Here is an 18,438-nt window from a genome sequence, read left to right as displayed (position 1 = left end):
AGAAGTACAAGCATTTCGCTACACTTGCATTTACATCTGCTAACCATGTGTGTGACCAATAACATTTGATTTGATTTAGAACGTATTAGAAATCAAAACATACAGCTTAAGGTTTGTATCACAGCTAAAGTTGCATAAATAATTAAGCATATAAGAGGACCTGTTTCAAATTATCACTTTGTTAAATGTGCTCCCTCATTTGGAAAAATATATTTTCTATTTTATTCAGCTATATTCAATTGTATTCCTCTTACTACAAAATAATGCCATGGGAATTATAAGCAAACCTTGTCTGCTAAATGAACTAGTGTGGCCTACAGTCATATTGCATAGCCAGATCAGGACCTAACATATGGACAACTCAGAATATGCTATTCTGTTCTTCTGAAATAGGCAACATTTTCTTCATATCATCATTTTCTTCAGACCTGCCTAAAATAAATAGATTTATTGTAATGTGTAGGCTATATTAAATGTATTTGTTAAGAGTTTTTTTAAATGTAGATGTTCCAAAGGTCTGCATCAGTGGCTTGTAGGCTATGTGTGGAAGCCTATGTACGCTAAATGTGTTTATGTTAATTAACGGTCAATTACCGTGAGACTGGCAGTTATTTGCATGACAATTACCGTCTGACACAATTCTATGATCTCTACTGCCCTACTTGTTAGGAGCTCAAATACAATTGGTTTAATCCCACCTCACAAACCTAAGTGCTCTGTGTTGTTGGTGCTGGAATGGGAAGGGGACAAGATGTTTTGCATGTAACCAATAAAGTTTTCAAGATCTATAACTTTCAAATCGCAGCATTATAGCTAGCATTGGCTAGCTTTTTCAAGCAGAAATTTGCTTCTTGCAACACTAACTCAAAAAAGTTCTGGGACACTGTAAAGTCCATGGAGAATAAGAACACCTCCTCCCAGCTGCCCACTGCACTGAAGATAGGAAACACTGTCACCACTGATAAATCCACCATAATTGAAAATATAAGCAAAATATAATTGAAAATATAAGCATTTTTCTACTGCTGGCCATGCTTTCCACCTGGCTACTCCTGCCCCTGTCAACAGCACTGCACCCCCAACAGCAACTCGCCCAAGCCTTCCCCATTTCTCCTTCTCCCAAATCCATTCAGCTGTCCATCCATTCAGAACATTCAGCTGATGTTCTGAAAGAGCTGCAAGACCCTTTCTTTCTAAAATTATCTGCCGAAATTGTTGCCACCCCTATTACTAGCCTGTTCAACCTCTCTTTCGTGTCGTCTGAGATTCCCAAAGATTGGAAAGCAGCTGCGGTCATCCCCCTCTTCAAAGGGGGGGACACTCTTGACCCAAACTGCTACAGACCTATATCTATCCTACCATGCCTTTCTAAGGTCTTCGAAAGCCAAGTCAACAAACAGATTACCGACCATTTCGAATCTCACCATACTTTCTCTGCTATGCAATCTGGTTTCAGAGCTGGTCATGGGTGCACCTCAGCCACGCTCAAGGTCCTAAACGATATCTTAACCGCCATCGATAAGAAACATTACTGTGCAGCCGTATTCATTGATCTGGCCAAGGCTTTCGACTCTGTCAATCACCACATCCTCATCGGCAGACTCAACAGCCTTGGTTTCTCAAATGATTGCCTCGCCTGGTTCACCAACTACTTCTCTGATAGAGTTCAGTGTGTCAAATCGGAGGGTCTGTTGTCCGGACCTCTGGCAGTCTCTATGGGGGTGCCACAGGGTTCAATTCTTGGACCGACTCTCTTCTCTGTATACATCAATGAGGTCGCTCTTGCTGCTGGTGAGTCTCTGATCCACCTCTACGCAGACGACACCATTCTGTATACTTCCGGCCCTTATTTGGACACTGTGTTAACAACCCTCCAGGCAAGCTTCAATGCCATACAACTTTCCTTCCGTGGCCTCCAATTGCTCTTAAATACAAGTAAAACTAAATGCATGCTCTTCAACCGATCGCTACCTTACCTACCCGCCTATCCAACATCACTACTCTGGACGGCTCTGACTTAGAATACATGGACAACTACAAATACTTAGGTGTCTGGTTAGACTGTAAACTCTCCTTCCAGACCCATATCAAACATCTCCAATCCAAAGTTAAATCTAGAATTGGCTTCCTATTTCGCAACAAAGCATCCTTCACTCATGCTGCCAAACATACCCTTGTAAAACTGACCATCCTACCAATCCTCGACTTTGGCGATGTCATTTACAAAATAGCCTCCAATACCCTACTCAACAAATTGGATGCAGTCTATCACAGTGCAATCCGTTTTGTCACCAAAGCCCCATATACTACCCACCATTGCGACCTGTACGCTCTCGTTGGCTGGCCCTCGCTTCATACTCGTCGCCAAACCCACTGGCTCCATGTCATCTACAAGACCCTGCTAGGTAAAGTCCCCCCTTATCTCAGCTCGCTGGTCACCATAGCATCTCCCACCTGTAGCACACGCTCCAGCAGGTATATCTCTCTAGTCACCCCCAAAACCAATTCTTTCTTTGGCCGCCTCTCTTTCCAGTTCTCTGCTGCCAATGACTGGAACGAACTACAAAAATCTCTGAAACTGGAAACACTTATCTCCCTCACTAGCTTTAAGCACCAACTGTCAGAGCAGCTCACAGATTACTGCACCTGTACATAGCCCACCTACAATTTAGCCCAAACAACTACCTCTTTCCCAACTGTATTTAATTTATTTATTTTGCTCCTTTGCACCCCATTATTTTTATTTCTACTTTGCACATTCTTCCATTGCAAAACGACCATTCCAGTGTTTTACTTGCTATATTGTATTTACCTTGCCACCATGGCCTTTTTTGCCTTTACCTCCCTTCTCACCTCATTTGCTCACATTGTATATAGACTTGTTTATACTGTATTATTGACTGTATGTTTGTTTTACTCCATGTGTAACTCTGTGTCGTTGTATCTGTCGAACTGCTTTGCTTTATCTTGGCCAGGTCGCAATTGTAAATGAGAACTTGTTCTCAAGTTGCCTATCTGGTTAAATAAAGGTAAAATAAAATAAAAAAATAAAAAAAATTATATGATGCAAAATGCATCATTCCAGCTGTATTTCGAAAGTTATATATCTTGAAAACGTGATTGCTGACATGCAACACATTTTGGGACTGAATCAACAATGGACTAAATAAACAAATACCCCAAAATAGTTTTTGGGTGGAGTTTTCCTTTAATTAATCTGTTCGTGCCACTGAGATTTTGTTGGGTGTCGTTGATACAGTCCATCACCACCATTGACTGAATGATTAGCTATGTAGACCAATTATTAATGTTGTTATATAATCGGTTACTTCGCTTATGTACACCAATACTAACCTGCAATTAAACAAAAAGTATTTAGCTAGATAAAAGCAATATTTGTTATTCTATATCCTGCTATTCTGTACAATAATAACTCATATCTTGAAATGTTCTAACCTGAAACGCCACCTGGTGGGGACCAAACAGAATGTTTACCAATAATTCACTGGTAGACAGGGAGTGTACGTTGAAAATGCTACAACAGAGGAACCTGCGGGTAAATACACTGATAAAAGCATATGGATTGGTATTTTATTTACTTAAATTGAGGGATGGTTAGATTTACTCTAAATATTTAAGTTAATATTCAGTCATTCAACCTGGTCAATCAGAGGGAGTATGTTTTGATTTTTTAGCTAACGTTAGCTACACAGTTAACGTTAAATGCCTTCATGATGAGACAACCGCCTTTCCATGTCATTTGAATGTAGCTAGTGCTGGTGGTAACGTTACAACACATTTACAACAGCATTATTCGTCCGTTGTTTCTAAATGCTTAAAAAGGTAGCTAGTGACCAAATATACTAGCTACGTGTGTGAAAGAATAGCTAGATAGTAGCTTCTAGTCGTCTAGCCAAAGCAAATTTGCAGACTTCTTGGGATTTCCCTTCGCTGTGGTTAGTCACCTTGACGCTTTACTTTAGCTAGCTAGCTAACATTAGCTATTACATTTGCTCAGATTTAACGCTGCTGCAGTCAGAGAAACATCATGGTAAGTATCGTATACTATCCAAATCAAGATAAGAGTCATTTATCATAAGTCTACTAATACATTATTGGCCATTCTGCAAGATCAACCCTCTGTAATGTAATAGTGCTCAGTATAGGTTGTTGAGAGCTAGCTAATTCCCCACAACAAGATAGCTTCTAGTTAAAGCTAACAGTTTATTCAAGTGCCAGTCACCCCCATTGATTGCAGCGAACTTTGTTTTAAAACCCCTAACCTGGGTGGGTATAATTTATTTAACGTTCCAACAGGAAACTGTTCCAGAAACTTCGTATATAACAAGGTTGCCAACAAACAACGCATACAAAGTTGTATAGCGACCGAATAAGATACCCGGTAGGGAGTGGGCTATGTCATTAAGTTTAACACTCACCGCGTTTATTCCGAAAAATGTCTATCCTCAATCTGGTAGCCCATGGACAAACATTAAGAATAAGCTTTGTGGTGAGTTTATGCCTATTCGACAGCTAGTTAGTAAGGTGAATTTATCGTGCTACTTTGTATGTTTTTGAAACAGATTCCTGTTGGAAAGTATCACAAATTAAACACACCCTCTATCCTATGTGTTCCTAATCGATACAGGCTAAACAGAAGAAAGGACAGAAGAGTAAGTCCCTCTGATGTTGTTATTTACCTATTTAAATCCTGCACAATACAACTTCAATGGTGCGCACAGATTCATTCAATAGGATGTTTTTGTACTACAGGTTCAATTGATGATATGTTAGGAGACCTGTTGGGAGATGATGGTATGTGATTACATCCCTACAACAGATCTATGACCATTCAAACTGACAAATCATTAGTATAATATACTGTACGTACACACTGTGTAGTGATAAAGTTTTCCTGTTTATTTGTACAGATTTCCCAGTGAAGGCCAAAGCTCTGGCCCGTGAAGCAGGCAGACTAGGACCTCCTCTACCATCACACAGTGGAAAACAGTGAGTTAACTGTGACTGAAAAAAATGTACTGCCAGATCAGAGAGTAGTCTCAACTCTTTCTTTCGTGACTATTTAGACAGAGGATACTGTCAGTCTGCTTGCTCATTCTATGCGTTTTGGTTCTCCAGCTCACTATTGGGCGACGACGACTTCTTCAGCAAACTGGCTGAGGAAGCTGAAAATGATGAGGTGAGTTGGCAGGTCATACATTAAGTATGGCAGGGAGGCAGTTGACTATATTTTCCTTCATATACATATTTTATATTCACTTCCAATCCAGGGCTCTGATGTTTCTGAGGCTGATCCCACAGCCTTACTGGAGAGCATGAAGGTAATGGTGCCTTGTTCTAATGACAAATTCTCAGGGAGTAAGCCTCCAGGCTTTATGTGTGGACGTTCATAACCCAGCTGTGTCTGTTCTATCCTTACATAGGACATAGATGATATGGACGCTGATCTCTTTGGATCAAAGAAAAAGCCCAGTTCAGCCCCAGCTCAGAGTAAAGGCTCTGGCATTGGAGGACCTACGAAAAATCCTCCTAAATCAGGAAACAAGTTAAAAGGAGGAATCTCAGATGAGCCAGACATTGAGGAGAAGAAGCCAAGTTCTGCTCCTGCATCGACGGCACGTGGCTACAAGAGGTTCAGCTTCACTAGTGAGCTGACTGTCTGGGTCTTTGGCTAGTCTGGCTACACTGGGCCACCAAATTAGTATTAATACCATGCAAATATACATAATTGTACATTATTTCTCCCCATTGCTGCATTGCTTCAGATGATGATGATGATGATGATGATGTTCTTGCCCCAACAACTAACACAAAAGGTACCAAAGCTAACAGTTGGACCCATGTATAGACCAAAAAATATCAGGTCAACTGTAAAATCCATTAGAGTGGCCCTAAGTGTAGAGTTCTTAACACCATAAAGCATATCAATATCAAAACAGTATCCCCAGCTCTGGTATCATATCTGTTGTCTACAGACTTTGATGACCCTTTGGCTGACCTGTTAGATGATCTACCCATAGAAGACAAAAATGAGCCAAAAATCCCCAAAAAAGCTCCTCCAGAGAAATCAGTGCCGCCCCCAGACTCCCCTATCATAAAGAAAAAAGAAACAGGTTGGTGAACTTTTGTGTTTTATACATTTTAACATACATTCTGGCACTCTTCCTTTGGGTATCAAATGCATATATTTCTCCTGTAAGCCTCACCAGCTCCAGTTCCAAAAAAGCGGGACGAGCTTACGTTTGATGATGACGAGGATGACCTAATGAATGCATTGGGGTTTGGGGAGAGTCCCAAAGAGAGCCCTAAGAAGAATGAGACCGTGCTCATACCAAAGAATGAGAGGTGGGTCTCAAATGCCTCAGTCAACATCATAAGTTCCAACCAAGGCTATTACAAAACCTATGGACTATGATAAACCCAACAAAAAGTTCATTTGAAATGTAACTTCCCTGTTCCTCTGCGCTGACTGTCTCTAGCAGCAGTGAGCTCCCTCAAAGAGCACGCACCAGGCTAGATGAGATTCTGGGGCGTGGGACTTCCCCTCGCCTTCTGGAGCGCCCTCCAACAGGGGAGAGGAAGGACCCTCCGCAGCAGCAGGAAAAGCAGAAGCATCATCAGGAGACCCCCACTACTAAAGGTAGCTAACACTCCATGTTGTGTGATATAGTATTCTTGAATGAATGAAATGAGAGTTGATGTTTCCCTTTGTCAGACCCCTTCCTAGAAGAAGACCTGACGTTCGGTTCCTATCAACCTACACTGGTCACTACACCGGAGGGACGACACTCACGCAGACAGTCGGTCAGGTAAGTCAGAGCTCTAGCAGAAGCCCTCAGTTTGTTTTGGTCAAAGCCTGGATCAATGCTTAGTTGGGTCAATAACAAGTACATCATATTTAGATAGATAAGCTTCAGGAACACAGATTATATGTCAGCTACTGGACCAGAGTGTATGACAAAGGAAATGGCCACAATCTAAGATTAGCCACTCCTTTTCAGATTCTCCACTGAGGACAACAGTGCCTCTTCTCCTGAGAAGAAACTCAAACCCATCACCCCCACCACGCTCACCCCTACCTTTCCCCGGCCTGCTGCAGACTGGCTGGGGCTCTCGCAGGATGATGAGGAAGAGCCCCCGCCTGTACCAGAACCCTTGAAGACCCCCTCCTCTTCGTCAGTGGGAAGCAAACCCTCCTCTTCTGGCAACCACATTCCACAGCCATCGACAGAGACTCCAAACACCTCCTTCAAATACTCCAAACCAGTAGGACCCAGTGTAGAGGTCTCTGCAAGCCAAAAGCACGAAGATGATTGGCTATCAGGGGCATTGAGCAGGAAGAAGACTCAATCATCCACACGGTCAGAGGAAAAGAGGACAACCCAGGAAGACTTTCTGGGGTTTGGAGACGAGGTGGATCTGGAGTCGTTTCTCAGGTAAGGCTATAGGACTAGGTAAGGCTAGGACTAGGGTACTCTACAGTGAAGGCTGGGTCATACTTCCACAGTTCTAGAGAAACGTCTACATTAGAAGCGACTGCTTACATCTCAGTATGTTGACATTGATTGTCTGTTACTTCCTCAGCAAACGTGGTTCTTCACCAGCTTCCAGGAGGAAAGATGCATCCACCCCCAACAAGGAACCAGGGTATGATCAACCTTAATCTAAATAGCTGTGATGTATAATATCTACCACTGCAATATTGCCCCAGTGTGCTATATGAGTTCTGGTGCTTTTGGACATTGAGGTCAGGATTATGTTCCTTCTCTTCAAGAGATTCTCCTCTGCCCAGGGAGCCCTCCCACAGGCAGCCCAGCCCTACTGCTCATTCTACCCCAGTGAGAGAGGACCAGTTCAGGCCTGGTATGTTACTCACTCCCATCTTAGAGGACCCAGCTAACCATGTCCCTTTTCCCTCTACGTTGTGCTATTCAACTTCTACCTCATGGGAAGCTTCTTTTATAACAAACATTGTTTTTTCAAGCCAAGTCTCTTTCTAGTCATTTAGCTGACCCAGAGCCTACTAGAATGTCTACACCTATCCCACCTGACCCTCCTGAGCAGACACAGGAAACCAATCACAAATTCACTAGTGACCCTGCTGAGCCAATAGGGACAAAGAGTTATGCCCAGCCCCGACCAGCTCATTCCACTGCTGAAGAAACTGAGCCTATCAGGCAGAATTCATACACAGACCACACCCCTCACTTACCAACACCTAAGACCCGTACTGAGCTTGTCTCACATCCACAACCCACAGTCATGTCAAAGGCACACATCAGCTCTCCCCTCCCCACAGATACCAGACGAGCAGTCCACTCATCTCCTCCACAATCCCCCACAATAGTCATCCAACATCCCCCCACCAAACCTGAGCCTTTCCCCTCCTCTCAACTAGTCTCCCCCTTTCTATCCACAGCTGTGTCTGCTAGAGTAGGCTTCTATCCTGACCAGACCCCAGACCCCTCTCCCCTGCCAACCTCTGCTACCATTAGCTTCCCCCTGCCCCAACAGTACCATCCACCAGCCCTGCAGGATCAGAGGGAGCCAGGATGGCCAAGTCAAGCAGAGCTGCCCCCTAACTACCCTGCCCAGCCAAGGCAGTCTATGTCTGGCCCCATGCCCCATGCTATGATGCCTGGCTTTATGCAGTGTAGGTACTCTTAGGGAAACATAGGGATGGATAGCTTATGGACAGTAGTCATTTTGAATAACTTTCTAACTGTATTCGTATTTCTAATAGTTATGCCTCTAGTTTCTTATCAATCACTAGCATTGATGATGGGCAGATTGTCCTGATTGACACATACTGTTCTTGGTTTCCCAGTGCCACAGCAAAGCCAGATGCAGAACACTGCACCTGTTGTCCAACCACAGGTATGTAGAGGCCTTTCTATTTTTTGTTTATATGCCCTAATGTCATTATGGATGATATATGTTTGGAAACCATAAGTCACTTATTTAATTGTTTAACATTCTTTTAAACAGGTGTCTCTTTCAGCCAACAGTTTGCAACAACTCTTGCTACAACAGCAGGTGAAACAAATCTCCAATCACCTTTTCATTTGATGGAAACACTTCACATTTAATTTGTTTTACTAATTTGAACACAGATACCTTAGGTTTTATCAGATGTTCCCCTTTGAGAGTCTTCGGTAACTTGACTTTGGTATCCGTCTCTGACCGTAGTTGGAGTCCCAGCTGCTGGGGTTAGGGGGAGCTGTGGATGTAGCTGGGCTGCAGAGACAGAAGAGAGACACTGAGAAGCAGAATGGACATCTAGCTTTACAGGCCCGCATCATCAAACTGGAGGGACAGGTATCTATCTATCAACTGTCTTTTTGACAGTGCTCTTCCTCTTTCTGCCACTTCCATAAACAACATTCAGCTGACTACTGCGTATTCTCTTCCAGGTGAGATCTCTACAGCAGGAGCTAGACCAGAACCAGATGTTGCTGGAGAGTGTTCAGCAGAGACACAAGCAGGACACTGAGCTCATGGAGAACACACACAGGTATGACAGGAGCTCGGAGACCTATAGAGGTCCTGCCACCACCACTGAATCACTACCTCTTTACCCAAAAGAGTGTGTGTGCATCCACCAGGGCTCGTGTGAAGCTGCTTGACGATTCCGCGGCACAGCGAGAAGCACGGGCACGACAGGAATGCGAGGACCTAGCAGAGCGCCTAGCCACCGTCACACGTATAGCTGAACAGGAGCGTATGGAGCTGCAGGCAAAGCACCAGCGCAGACTGGCCCAAACCCAGCAGGACAGAGACCGAGAGGTGGAGCGACTCAGAGACCTACAGAGGTAGGGGGCTGCAAGATACCACATTAGAGAACAAGAGATTGTGGCCATGCCTGTATTTTCTCCCTAAAGCTCAGCTATTTGGGGCAGCAGGGTAGCCTAGTGGTTAGAGTGTTGGACCGGAAGGTTGCAAGTTCAAACCCCCGAGCTGACAAGGTACAAATCTGTCCTTCTGCCCCTGAACAGGCAGTTAACCCACTGTTCCTAGGCAGTCATTGAAAATAAGAATTTGTTCTTAACTGACTTGCCTAGTTAAAAAGGTAAAATAAATAATATTTTCACAGCTTGTGGATAAAAGAATGTATCTTTATATTTCCATAATGTTCCTAAATGTTTCTTTGTCACGGTTTCCTTCCTCTAGGAAGTCTATTTTGGAGATGAAGAAAGACCACGAGGATCAGGTCCAGAGACTGAAGAGATTGAAGGATGAGGAGATTGATGCTGTGACCAGTGCCACATCACAAACCAGGTCACACATGCATTTCTACTCAACTCATTTTTAACCATACTCTGCTTAATCTCCGACCTTTGCATAAGAATTATAAAGGACATGCTACATGTAACCAAACTCGTAACTTACTACAGGTTGACATCATATAGTCTCCCTCATTCTGTGTATTGGCGTTGTAGGTCCCTGACAGTGGTGATTGAGCAGATGGAGCATTTCTCCCACAGGCTGGGGGACCTTTCATCTCGGGTGGAGAGCACCCATGAGAACACAGCCCAGGGGCTGGAGCAGGGGGCACGGCAGAGAGACGAACAGCTCCGAGGTATGATACCACCACTCAGTTTTATGAAAGAAAAAAAAAGATTTTCATAATACTGCTGTTTCTATTTATTTTCCCTTCAGTCAGTGAGAATGTCACAATGTTATGTGAAAGTCAGCTTGTCTACTCTTTCAGTGATGCAGGACCGTCTGGGCCAGCAGCAGAGGGCCATGGCAGAGGAGAGAACAAGGCTCAAAGAAGTCATCGCCAAGATGGACACCCAGCTGGCTGAGCAGCAGAGGCAACTAGAGAAGGTCAGGAGTCACTCAGAGGTCTTTGTTGACTGTGCTTCTATGACAGGTCGTCATTGTAAATACGATTCTTCTTAATTTACTTGTATAAATAAAAGGTAAAATAAAACTTGCCATGTCACCCTGAGGGAAAAAATGGGATTGTAAAGGAAAACGTGTCTTGAGTGACTTAATTTTAGGTCTTGTGTGTCAACACAGGGCTCCAGACTAACGTTTTCAGTTGGTGGCACAACGGCCCTAAATTTTTTGGGGGGCAGCTTCACAATAGAATACATTTGAGGCACCATCTTATCAAATCATTCACAATGTTTTATTATCATATATGCAGTCACTTTAACTATACATTCATGTACATACTACCTCAACTGGGCTGACCAACCAGTGCTCCCACACATTGGCTAACCGGGGTATCTGCATTGTGTCCCGCCACCCCCTATTTTACGCTACTGCTACTCTGTTCATAGTCACTTTTACCATTTCTACATGTAAATACTACCTCAATCAGCCTGACTAACCGGTGTCTGTATGTAGTCTCGCTACTTTTATAGCCTTTCTTTACTTACCTATTGTTTACCTAATACATTTTTTGCACTATTGGTTAGAGCCTGTTTTATTGACAATTACATTAAGTTGATGCAAAGAGTCAATATTTGCAGTGTTGACCCTTCTTTTTCAAGACCTCTGCAATCCGCCCTGGCATGCTGTCAATTAACTTCTGGGCCGTATCCTGACTGATGGCAGCCCATTCTTGCATAATCAATGCTTGGAGTTTGTCAGAATTTGTGGGTTTTTGTTTGTTCACCCACCTCTTGTGGATTGACTACAAGTTCTCAATGGAATTAAGGTCTGGGGAGTTTCCTGGCCATGGACCCAAACTATCAATGTTTTGTTCCCCAAGCCACTTAGTTATCACTTTTGCCTCATGTTGGAAAAGGCTTTGTTCATCACCAAACTGTTCCTGGATGGTTGGGAGAAGTTGCTCTCGGAGGATATGTTGGTACCATTCTTTATTCATGGCTGTGTTCTTAGGCAAAATTGTGAGAGAGCTCACTCCCTTGGCTGAGAAGCAACCCCACACGGTCTCAGGATGCTTTACTGTTGCCATGACACAGGACTGATGGTAGCGCTCACCTTGTCTTCTCCAGACAAGCTTTTTTCCGGATGCCCCAAACTATCAGAAAGGGGATTCATCAGAGAAAATGACTTTACCCCAGTCCTCAGCAGTACAATCCCTGTACCTTTTGCAGAATATCAGTCTGTCCCTGATGTTTTTCCTGGAGAGAAGTGGCTTCTTTGCTGTCCTTCTTGACACCAGGCCATCCTCCAAAAGTCTTTGCTTCACTGAGCGTGCAGATGCACTCACACCTGCCTGCTGCCATTCCTCAGCAAGCTCTGTACTGGTGGTGATTTAGGTGCAATCTTACTGGCAGCAATATCCTTTCCTGTGAAGCCCTTTTTGTACAAAGCAATGATGAAGGCACATGTTTCCTTGCAGGTAACCATGTTTGACAGAGGAAGAACAAAGATTCCAAGCACCACCCTCCTTTTGAAGCTTCCAGTCTGTTATTCGAACTCAATCAGCATGACAGTGATCTCCAGCCTTGTCCTCATCAACTCACTTGTGTTAACGAGAGAATCACTTGACATGTCAGCTGGTCCTTTTGTGGCATGGCTGAAATGGGGGGGGGGGGCTTCAGTTAGTTTAAGTCAAAAAGGGACTTTGAAATTAATCTGTTCACTTTTCATAACATTCTGCAGTATATACCAACTGAGGCAGCAGACTTTGAAAATTAATATTTGGCCATGACTATACACCTGTTGTATTCTGCGCATGTGACATTTGATTTGATGAAGTGTAACATGTTAATCAAATAAATTACATTAACATGTCCAAGCAGGAATGCATGATTCAAATTTATTTATATGCAACCTAACCCAGTGATTGAATTTTTAGTAAAAAAAAAAATAATAATAATAATAAAAAGAATAGGGCTCCAGACAGAGGTTTTAGCATATAGACACAAATGTATCTTGATCTTTGTGCACTATTATATAGGCCTAATTCAATTACTGCAAATTCACCACCCGAGGAAATGGAAACCAAAAACATTAGCTAGATCTAAATGAACACCTATTGCTAGAAGCATGCATTCATCTAACAGTGAATAACGTCAAATAATAATTTGGCCGATGTGCAATTTCACTGCCATATCAGAACAGTGTGCTTTGAGCTCAGTAATGATCATTAAGATGTGCATTATACTTACAAAAAGCGGAGACCCCTCCCATTTTTAACATGGATAACTAGCTTGCTTCTGAAGTTATTTGGAAATGCTTGAGGCTCGCTCATTACAGCATCTGGACCCATTGAAACAGGCAGGTACAGTGGCACAGCAGACACATGAGGATAATGCACTTCACTGTTGAACAAATTCATGGTTTTATCCACCCAAAAAATTGAATGTTTTGAGGGGTCCAGGTAGAATGTGCAGCTCGCACCAGTGTCACCAATAAGACGTACTTGCACAGCCAAGTAAAAGGGTTACTATTATATTCACAAATAGAGGTTTGGCCTTAATTTGCATAAGTAGTTCGCTTTTCCTTCCATTTCCCCATAATGTTATATTATGATTGTGTTGTAGGAGCGCTGGAGAGTGAATGCAGAGCAGGCTAAGGCCGACTCATCTCAGAGAGGCCTAGACGAGGAGAGACGCTCTCTAACTCAGCACATCAGCATGGAGAGAGAGGAGCTGGAGAGGGCAAAAGTAAGACAGATACTGAGGTAGACGTGGTTAAATGTCTGCCAGATCCCTACTCAAGTGTTTCCCAACCCTGGTCCTCAAGTAGCCCCTATAGTACACCTGATTCAACTAATCATCAAGCCCTGAATGAGGTGTCAGGTTGGGGGTACTGGAGGAACAGGGTTGGGAAACACTGACTTAGAAGACCCCTACTCCCCTCCATGTCTAGAGTGCCCTGTTGGAGGAGCAGCAGCAGGTAATGCAGCGCTGTGCAGAGGAGAGAAGGAAGCTGGCGGCTGAGTGGACCCAGTTCCACACCCAGGAGAAGCAGAGGCAGGACCGAGCAGAGCGGGAGGCCAGCCGGGCGCTGGAGAGGGATGCCCACAGAGAGGGCTCCATCATCAGCATGGCGCAGGTACTGCAGACTAGGGGCTAGGATAGGACAAGAGGCTTGTATGTCTATCATTGTCGCACGCAAACTGCCAGCATTTTAACATGTTCAGGCAATGGGGTTCACCTAACCCAATCATTACATTTCACTCACTTAATCAAGCAATTAATATTTGCAGAGCTTTGAAACAGGCCGTCTTCTGTAATCACCAGGAACAGGTGGACCTGAAGCTGCGTGCTGGGGAGCTAAAGCAGCATGAGGCAGCTGTAGCACGGGAGAGGGAGGCTCTGGAGAGACAGAGGGAGGAACTGGACAGGGAAAAGGAGAGGCTGAGTGGTACAGGCCTGCAGCTGAAGACACGTGCCCAGGAGGTAGAGGCCTTCAGCAAGGTCTGGATCACAACCTCATCACTATTAGCTAGCTATTGAGTTGACAGTAATGTATATAAATCATTGGTTGTATGCGATTGAGTGGATGTAGCACAATGCTGTGACTGGGCACACTGCTTCGGTATTTGCAGCTGGCATCAGAAAAATATAATGAGGGGGAGAAGGCCCTACAGGAGTCGAGACAGGTGGAGACTGAGCACCAGACCAGGCTGAGGAGCATCCACTCCCAGATGGAGAGACTGAGACAGCAGGAACAGCACCTCCATCAGGTCAATAAGTAGGGGGGTATACCAGCCAATCTTCCACCAGCCTCTGCTGGTACACATCAGGAACAGCACATTATGGTTGGAAATGGTTTCATTCTTCCAGTCCTCCTATAGCACCTTTGAATTGTGTACAAATTATATCCAGACTTATGGAAATGCTAGTGTGTATCAACTAACCATTTCCCCTTCTGCAGGAGAGAATGAAGATGACTGAGCAGCGTAGAGAAATGGAGGCACTCAAGCACAACCTTCCAATCACTCCTTTCCCTCAAGCTATATTCACAGGTGGGCTAAGCAGTTTTCAAAACAAATATTTTTTTGCTGAATCAACACAGAACAGCATATTTTACAATATTTTAAATACTGCAGACTTCAGACCAGTGTCGGCAGTACCTCAGATGGCCTCCACCAAGGCTGTTCGCCAGCCCCCACCCCTGGTCTCTAGTCCGGATTCAACAGAGCTCCAGGCCAGATTGGCCCTGCTCAGGCACACAGCAGAGAAGGTAACTAATGCATTACTAACCAAATCAAGTGCTTACAATCAGTTTAAAGTTCAATAGTTTGATCCAATTTCAGAGGGCCAATGCAGTTAACAGAAGTCAGCTTTGAACATTACCCTAGATGTTATAGTAAAGATGGAACACGCAGAGTAGTTTCAAAATCTTTATTGTAGATAAATGTACTTGTTTTATCTTCTTAGGATCGTGACTTTCTGCAGGATGAGCAGTTCTTCCTGGACACACTCAAGAAAGCACCTTACAATTCAGCCTTTCACACTGATTAACTGTGGGGCTCAAAGCCCTGTGACTTTCTGGTATTAAGTACACCATTAAAACTTGACATTCTCTAATGTTTGCATTGAACTAGTTTCTTTGTGTCAGTCACTGATCATTAATTTGGTGAATTTCAGTTCTTGAGTCGGGTCCTTGGCACAACGTCTGACCCCATTGCCTAAAATAAATAAAAACATCTAGTAAGCCAAGGAAGGGTTCCAACAGGCAACTGTTACCTTATAAAACCAGAAAGTGAGTACATATGATCTCCCATCAAGCCTCAGGGGTTTCTATAAGTCAACACTGCTGTTCAGACAGGGATAACATGTTTCATCACAGGCTTGTTACCCTCTTCACATCTGCCATTACACATACCATTTAATTATCAGCCATAAGACTAATTCAGTTCATGTAGTTTTACCTGATCCCAATGGCATTACTTGCTGTATTTTCAGGGGTTCACATCCAGGTTGGCAGACCTGTAGAGAAATTGTTAATTTGGGTCAATGCTACAATTGCCAAAAGCATGGTGACATTCAGGGCTGTGAATTTCTCAGAGCAGCTTTATCCAGCGTCAGTTATCGCATCAGACGGCACTTCCTATGCAGCATTTTCATCTCTGAAACCACAGTCACCATTAAAAAAATACTGTAAAGTAAAAACCTAGCTGGACACTTACCAATTAACTGTCCTCTTGACCCACCGGCACTAGAAATATTTGAAATATTAACACATGTTCATCATGGTAATACTTGAATCATTATCCCACAATATGAATCTCCCATCAAGTCTCAGGGGTTTCTATAGGTCAACACTGTTGTTCAGACAGGGATAACTTGTTTCATCACAGACTTGTTACTATACCCTCCACAGATTAAACACCATTACTTAGCAATCTGACCATCACTTAATATCCTAAGTAGTGGTTACCTGCTCTCATGGGAGTAACTTCATTGGAACATTCTCATGGAATCACACCCAGGTTGGCAGACCTGTAAAGAAATTACCATGTTTGGGTCGCATTACCACAACGGTCAAAGGCATTCTTTCACATTCAGGGCTGTGCATTTCTCAGAGCATCTTCAGTGCAAAGTAAACTAATCAATGTCTCCATTTGAGTCACAAGAGACCATAGAGGTTCTAGCTAGGTACTTACCAAGCAACTGTCACGTCACCCTCGGAGGCCACAACACTACAAGAAAGGGTATCAAGTAGTCCATTACTGCACAACTTCAATTAATGCTCTTGCTATGCAACATGGCTACATATAACCTTAAGAAACTACGCCACACAATACAGTTACTCAACTGACTACTGCCAAAACGTACCCATTCAAATCATACATATCAAGCCTCAGGGGTTTCAGTAAGTCAACACTGTTGTTCAGACAGGGATAACTTGTTTCATCACAGGCTTGTTAATTAAGCTAGGTAGACACTTCAGACCTGTTCAAATCTGGACTGTCAAACTTCCCAATTTAAAACTGGTCAAATGTAATCATGGATATTGTTTTACATTTTGAGTGGACACAGCCCATAGGACTTCTGAAGTCCATCCACGTTCAAACGGCTCTGAAAGGTGCAGACAAAGATCAGACGGATACATAGCTAACCACATACAAGCTACAGTGGAAACAATGTTTCCGCGCTAGTAAATTAATCATAAATGTGCCGCAAATGTTGACGCAGACCACGTTCCCACAACTCAGGCGACCTGCACCACAGTGAATACTAAACAAAATCAACAAACTAAAACCCATTAAGTGATAAGGAAAATCAGGTAACGTATGTTACAGAAAAACCAGGGTTCTGAATGTTATTTAAACAGGCCAGGCCTAGACTTTTGGTGAGAAAGCTAGCTAGCCAGCCATGTGGCTAGCAGTTAGCGAACTAGCTCCATTTGCACATGGCTAACAGTGGTTACTTACAATTTACACTCATGGTGACTGGTCGACACTGGAGTTCGTAGTGTATTTGAAGCATTTTGCTATGAGTTGATACAGATAGTTATTCCCCCCCCCCCGCGAACATAAAAAAAACACACCAAACATTAAACCGGCCACATATTCCCTGCACTACATACGTTCGAAAGACTGAATTTGTGACTATGGTAGGTATTTATACATTTCAATACGTCATACCCCCCATGTGACCAATCTTGGACCAGTAGGGAGTGGGGTTTGGATTTCCCAGAGCAGACCTCAATTGGCACACATATCAGGAAGGCTACACACTCAACCATTGGGTTGGGTGACTTAATGTTTTAATCAGTGGTTGCAATCTGTCTCACTGAATGCACCTATTAATACATATTTGTGATTTAATTTACATATTTTTCTTCTTTCTTTGCCCTCTGTTGCAAGCCAGTGTCCCTTGGTGCACGTGTATGCACGTGTGGCACACTGGGAGGTGTAACGGATGTGAAACGGCTAGCTTAGTTAGCGTGGGCGCTAAATAGCGTTTCAATCAGTGACGTCACTTGCTCTGAGACCTTGAAGTAGAAATTCCCCTTGCTCTGCAAGAGCCTCGGCTTTTGTGGCGCGATGGGTAACGATGCTTCGAGGGTGACTGTTGATGTGTGCAGAAGGTCCCTAGTTCGCGCCCGGGTATGGGCGAGGGAACGGTCTAAATTTGTACTGTTACAGAGGCATAAACTCCAGGACATAGGCGGCATATATATCCGACTTTGTAAAATAATAATGGAAATATATATACCGGTAGTCTAGACCTAAATGAACAACATGGGATATTCTGACCATATAGCCTACAAATAGACAAATGAGAGCCTTGGTTTGAAAATACCTAATTGCATTTGGTGAGGCTATAAGCATTGCATCTCGTCTTTACAAATAATTTTCTAATCGTATTATTTGCTACTGGTAAAATAGGGCCTTGAAGTAGCCTAGCTAATTCATTATCCACGAGGTAAATAGCAAAGCGGTAAATAGGCCTAACTGATCAACAATGTAACCAGTAGCCTGCAGCAAAATGGGTTATGGTAATATTTGCTCAAGATGCAAAATATTTATTA

The 18,438-nt window shown here is 43.4% G+C and overlaps 1 protein-coding gene, 1 long non-coding RNA gene and 3 other non-coding genes across 13 annotated transcripts; 1 reads left to right on the top strand and 4 right to left on the bottom strand.

Annotated features, from left to right (window-relative positions):
• Nucleotides 1-3,463: 3,463 nt before the first annotated feature.
• On the top strand, nt 3,464-15,498 carry LOC110486551 (fas-binding factor 1 homolog). Of its 9 annotated transcripts, none has more exons than XM_036941270.1 (31): nt 3,464-3,556; nt 4,649-4,673; nt 4,774-4,815; nt 4,932-5,010; nt 5,140-5,200; nt 5,292-5,342; nt 5,445-5,667; nt 5,787-5,837; nt 5,997-6,134; nt 6,222-6,366; nt 6,504-6,661; nt 6,737-6,830; nt 7,023-7,457; nt 7,606-7,668; nt 7,796-7,884; nt 8,441-8,674; nt 8,849-8,898; nt 9,010-9,057; nt 9,211-9,339; nt 9,435-9,535; nt 9,627-9,833; nt 10,192-10,299; nt 10,461-10,600; nt 10,733-10,851; nt 13,491-13,613; nt 13,819-14,004; nt 14,193-14,369; nt 14,501-14,638; nt 14,830-14,920; nt 15,005-15,138; nt 15,336-15,498. In XM_036941270.1, exons 1-31 carry the CDS (start codon nt 3,488-3,490, stop codon nt 15,417-15,419), a joined length of 3,792 nt encoding a protein of 1,263 aa, XP_036797165.1. In that variant the 5' UTR covers nt 3,464-3,487; the 3' UTR covers nt 15,420-15,498. The 9 variants fall into 9 exon arrangements, 7 of the variants coding, with proteins under 7 accessions (XP_036797165.1, XP_036797166.1, XP_036797164.1 ...); XM_036941271.1 differs by having other exon boundaries at nt 6,501-6,661; nt 10,506-10,600; XM_036941269.1 differs by having other exon boundaries at nt 6,501-6,661.
• On the bottom strand, nt 15,286-17,518 carry LOC110486552. The gene is made up of 7 exons (XR_002468081.2): nt 17,336-17,518; nt 16,924-16,979; nt 16,565-16,600; nt 16,339-16,400; nt 16,088-16,116; nt 15,830-15,887; nt 15,286-15,586 (listed from the first exon to the last, which is right to left on the bottom strand). It is a non-coding gene; the product is annotated as an uncharacterized LOC110486552 (long non-coding RNA).
• LOC118938603 lies at nt 15,960-16,032 on the bottom strand. The gene has a single exon (XR_005035811.1). It is a non-coding gene; the product is annotated as a small nucleolar RNA SNORD49 (small nucleolar RNA).
• On the bottom strand, nt 16,193-16,264 carry LOC118938601. Its single transcript, XR_005035809.1, has one exon. It is a non-coding gene; the product is annotated as a small nucleolar RNA R38 (small nucleolar RNA).
• On the bottom strand, nt 16,755-16,826 carry LOC118938602. Its single transcript, XR_005035810.1, has one exon. It is a non-coding gene; the product is annotated as a small nucleolar RNA R38 (small nucleolar RNA).
• Nucleotides 17,519-18,438: the final 920 nt, after the last annotated feature.

This window comes from Oncorhynchus mykiss, chromosome 13 (assembly GCF_013265735.2).
Source record: "Oncorhynchus mykiss isolate Arlee chromosome 13, USDA_OmykA_1.1, whole genome shotgun sequence".
NCBI lineage: Eukaryota > Metazoa > Chordata > Actinopteri > Salmoniformes > Salmonidae > Oncorhynchus > Oncorhynchus mykiss.
This window is presented reverse-complemented; position numbering and strand designations above follow the sequence as displayed.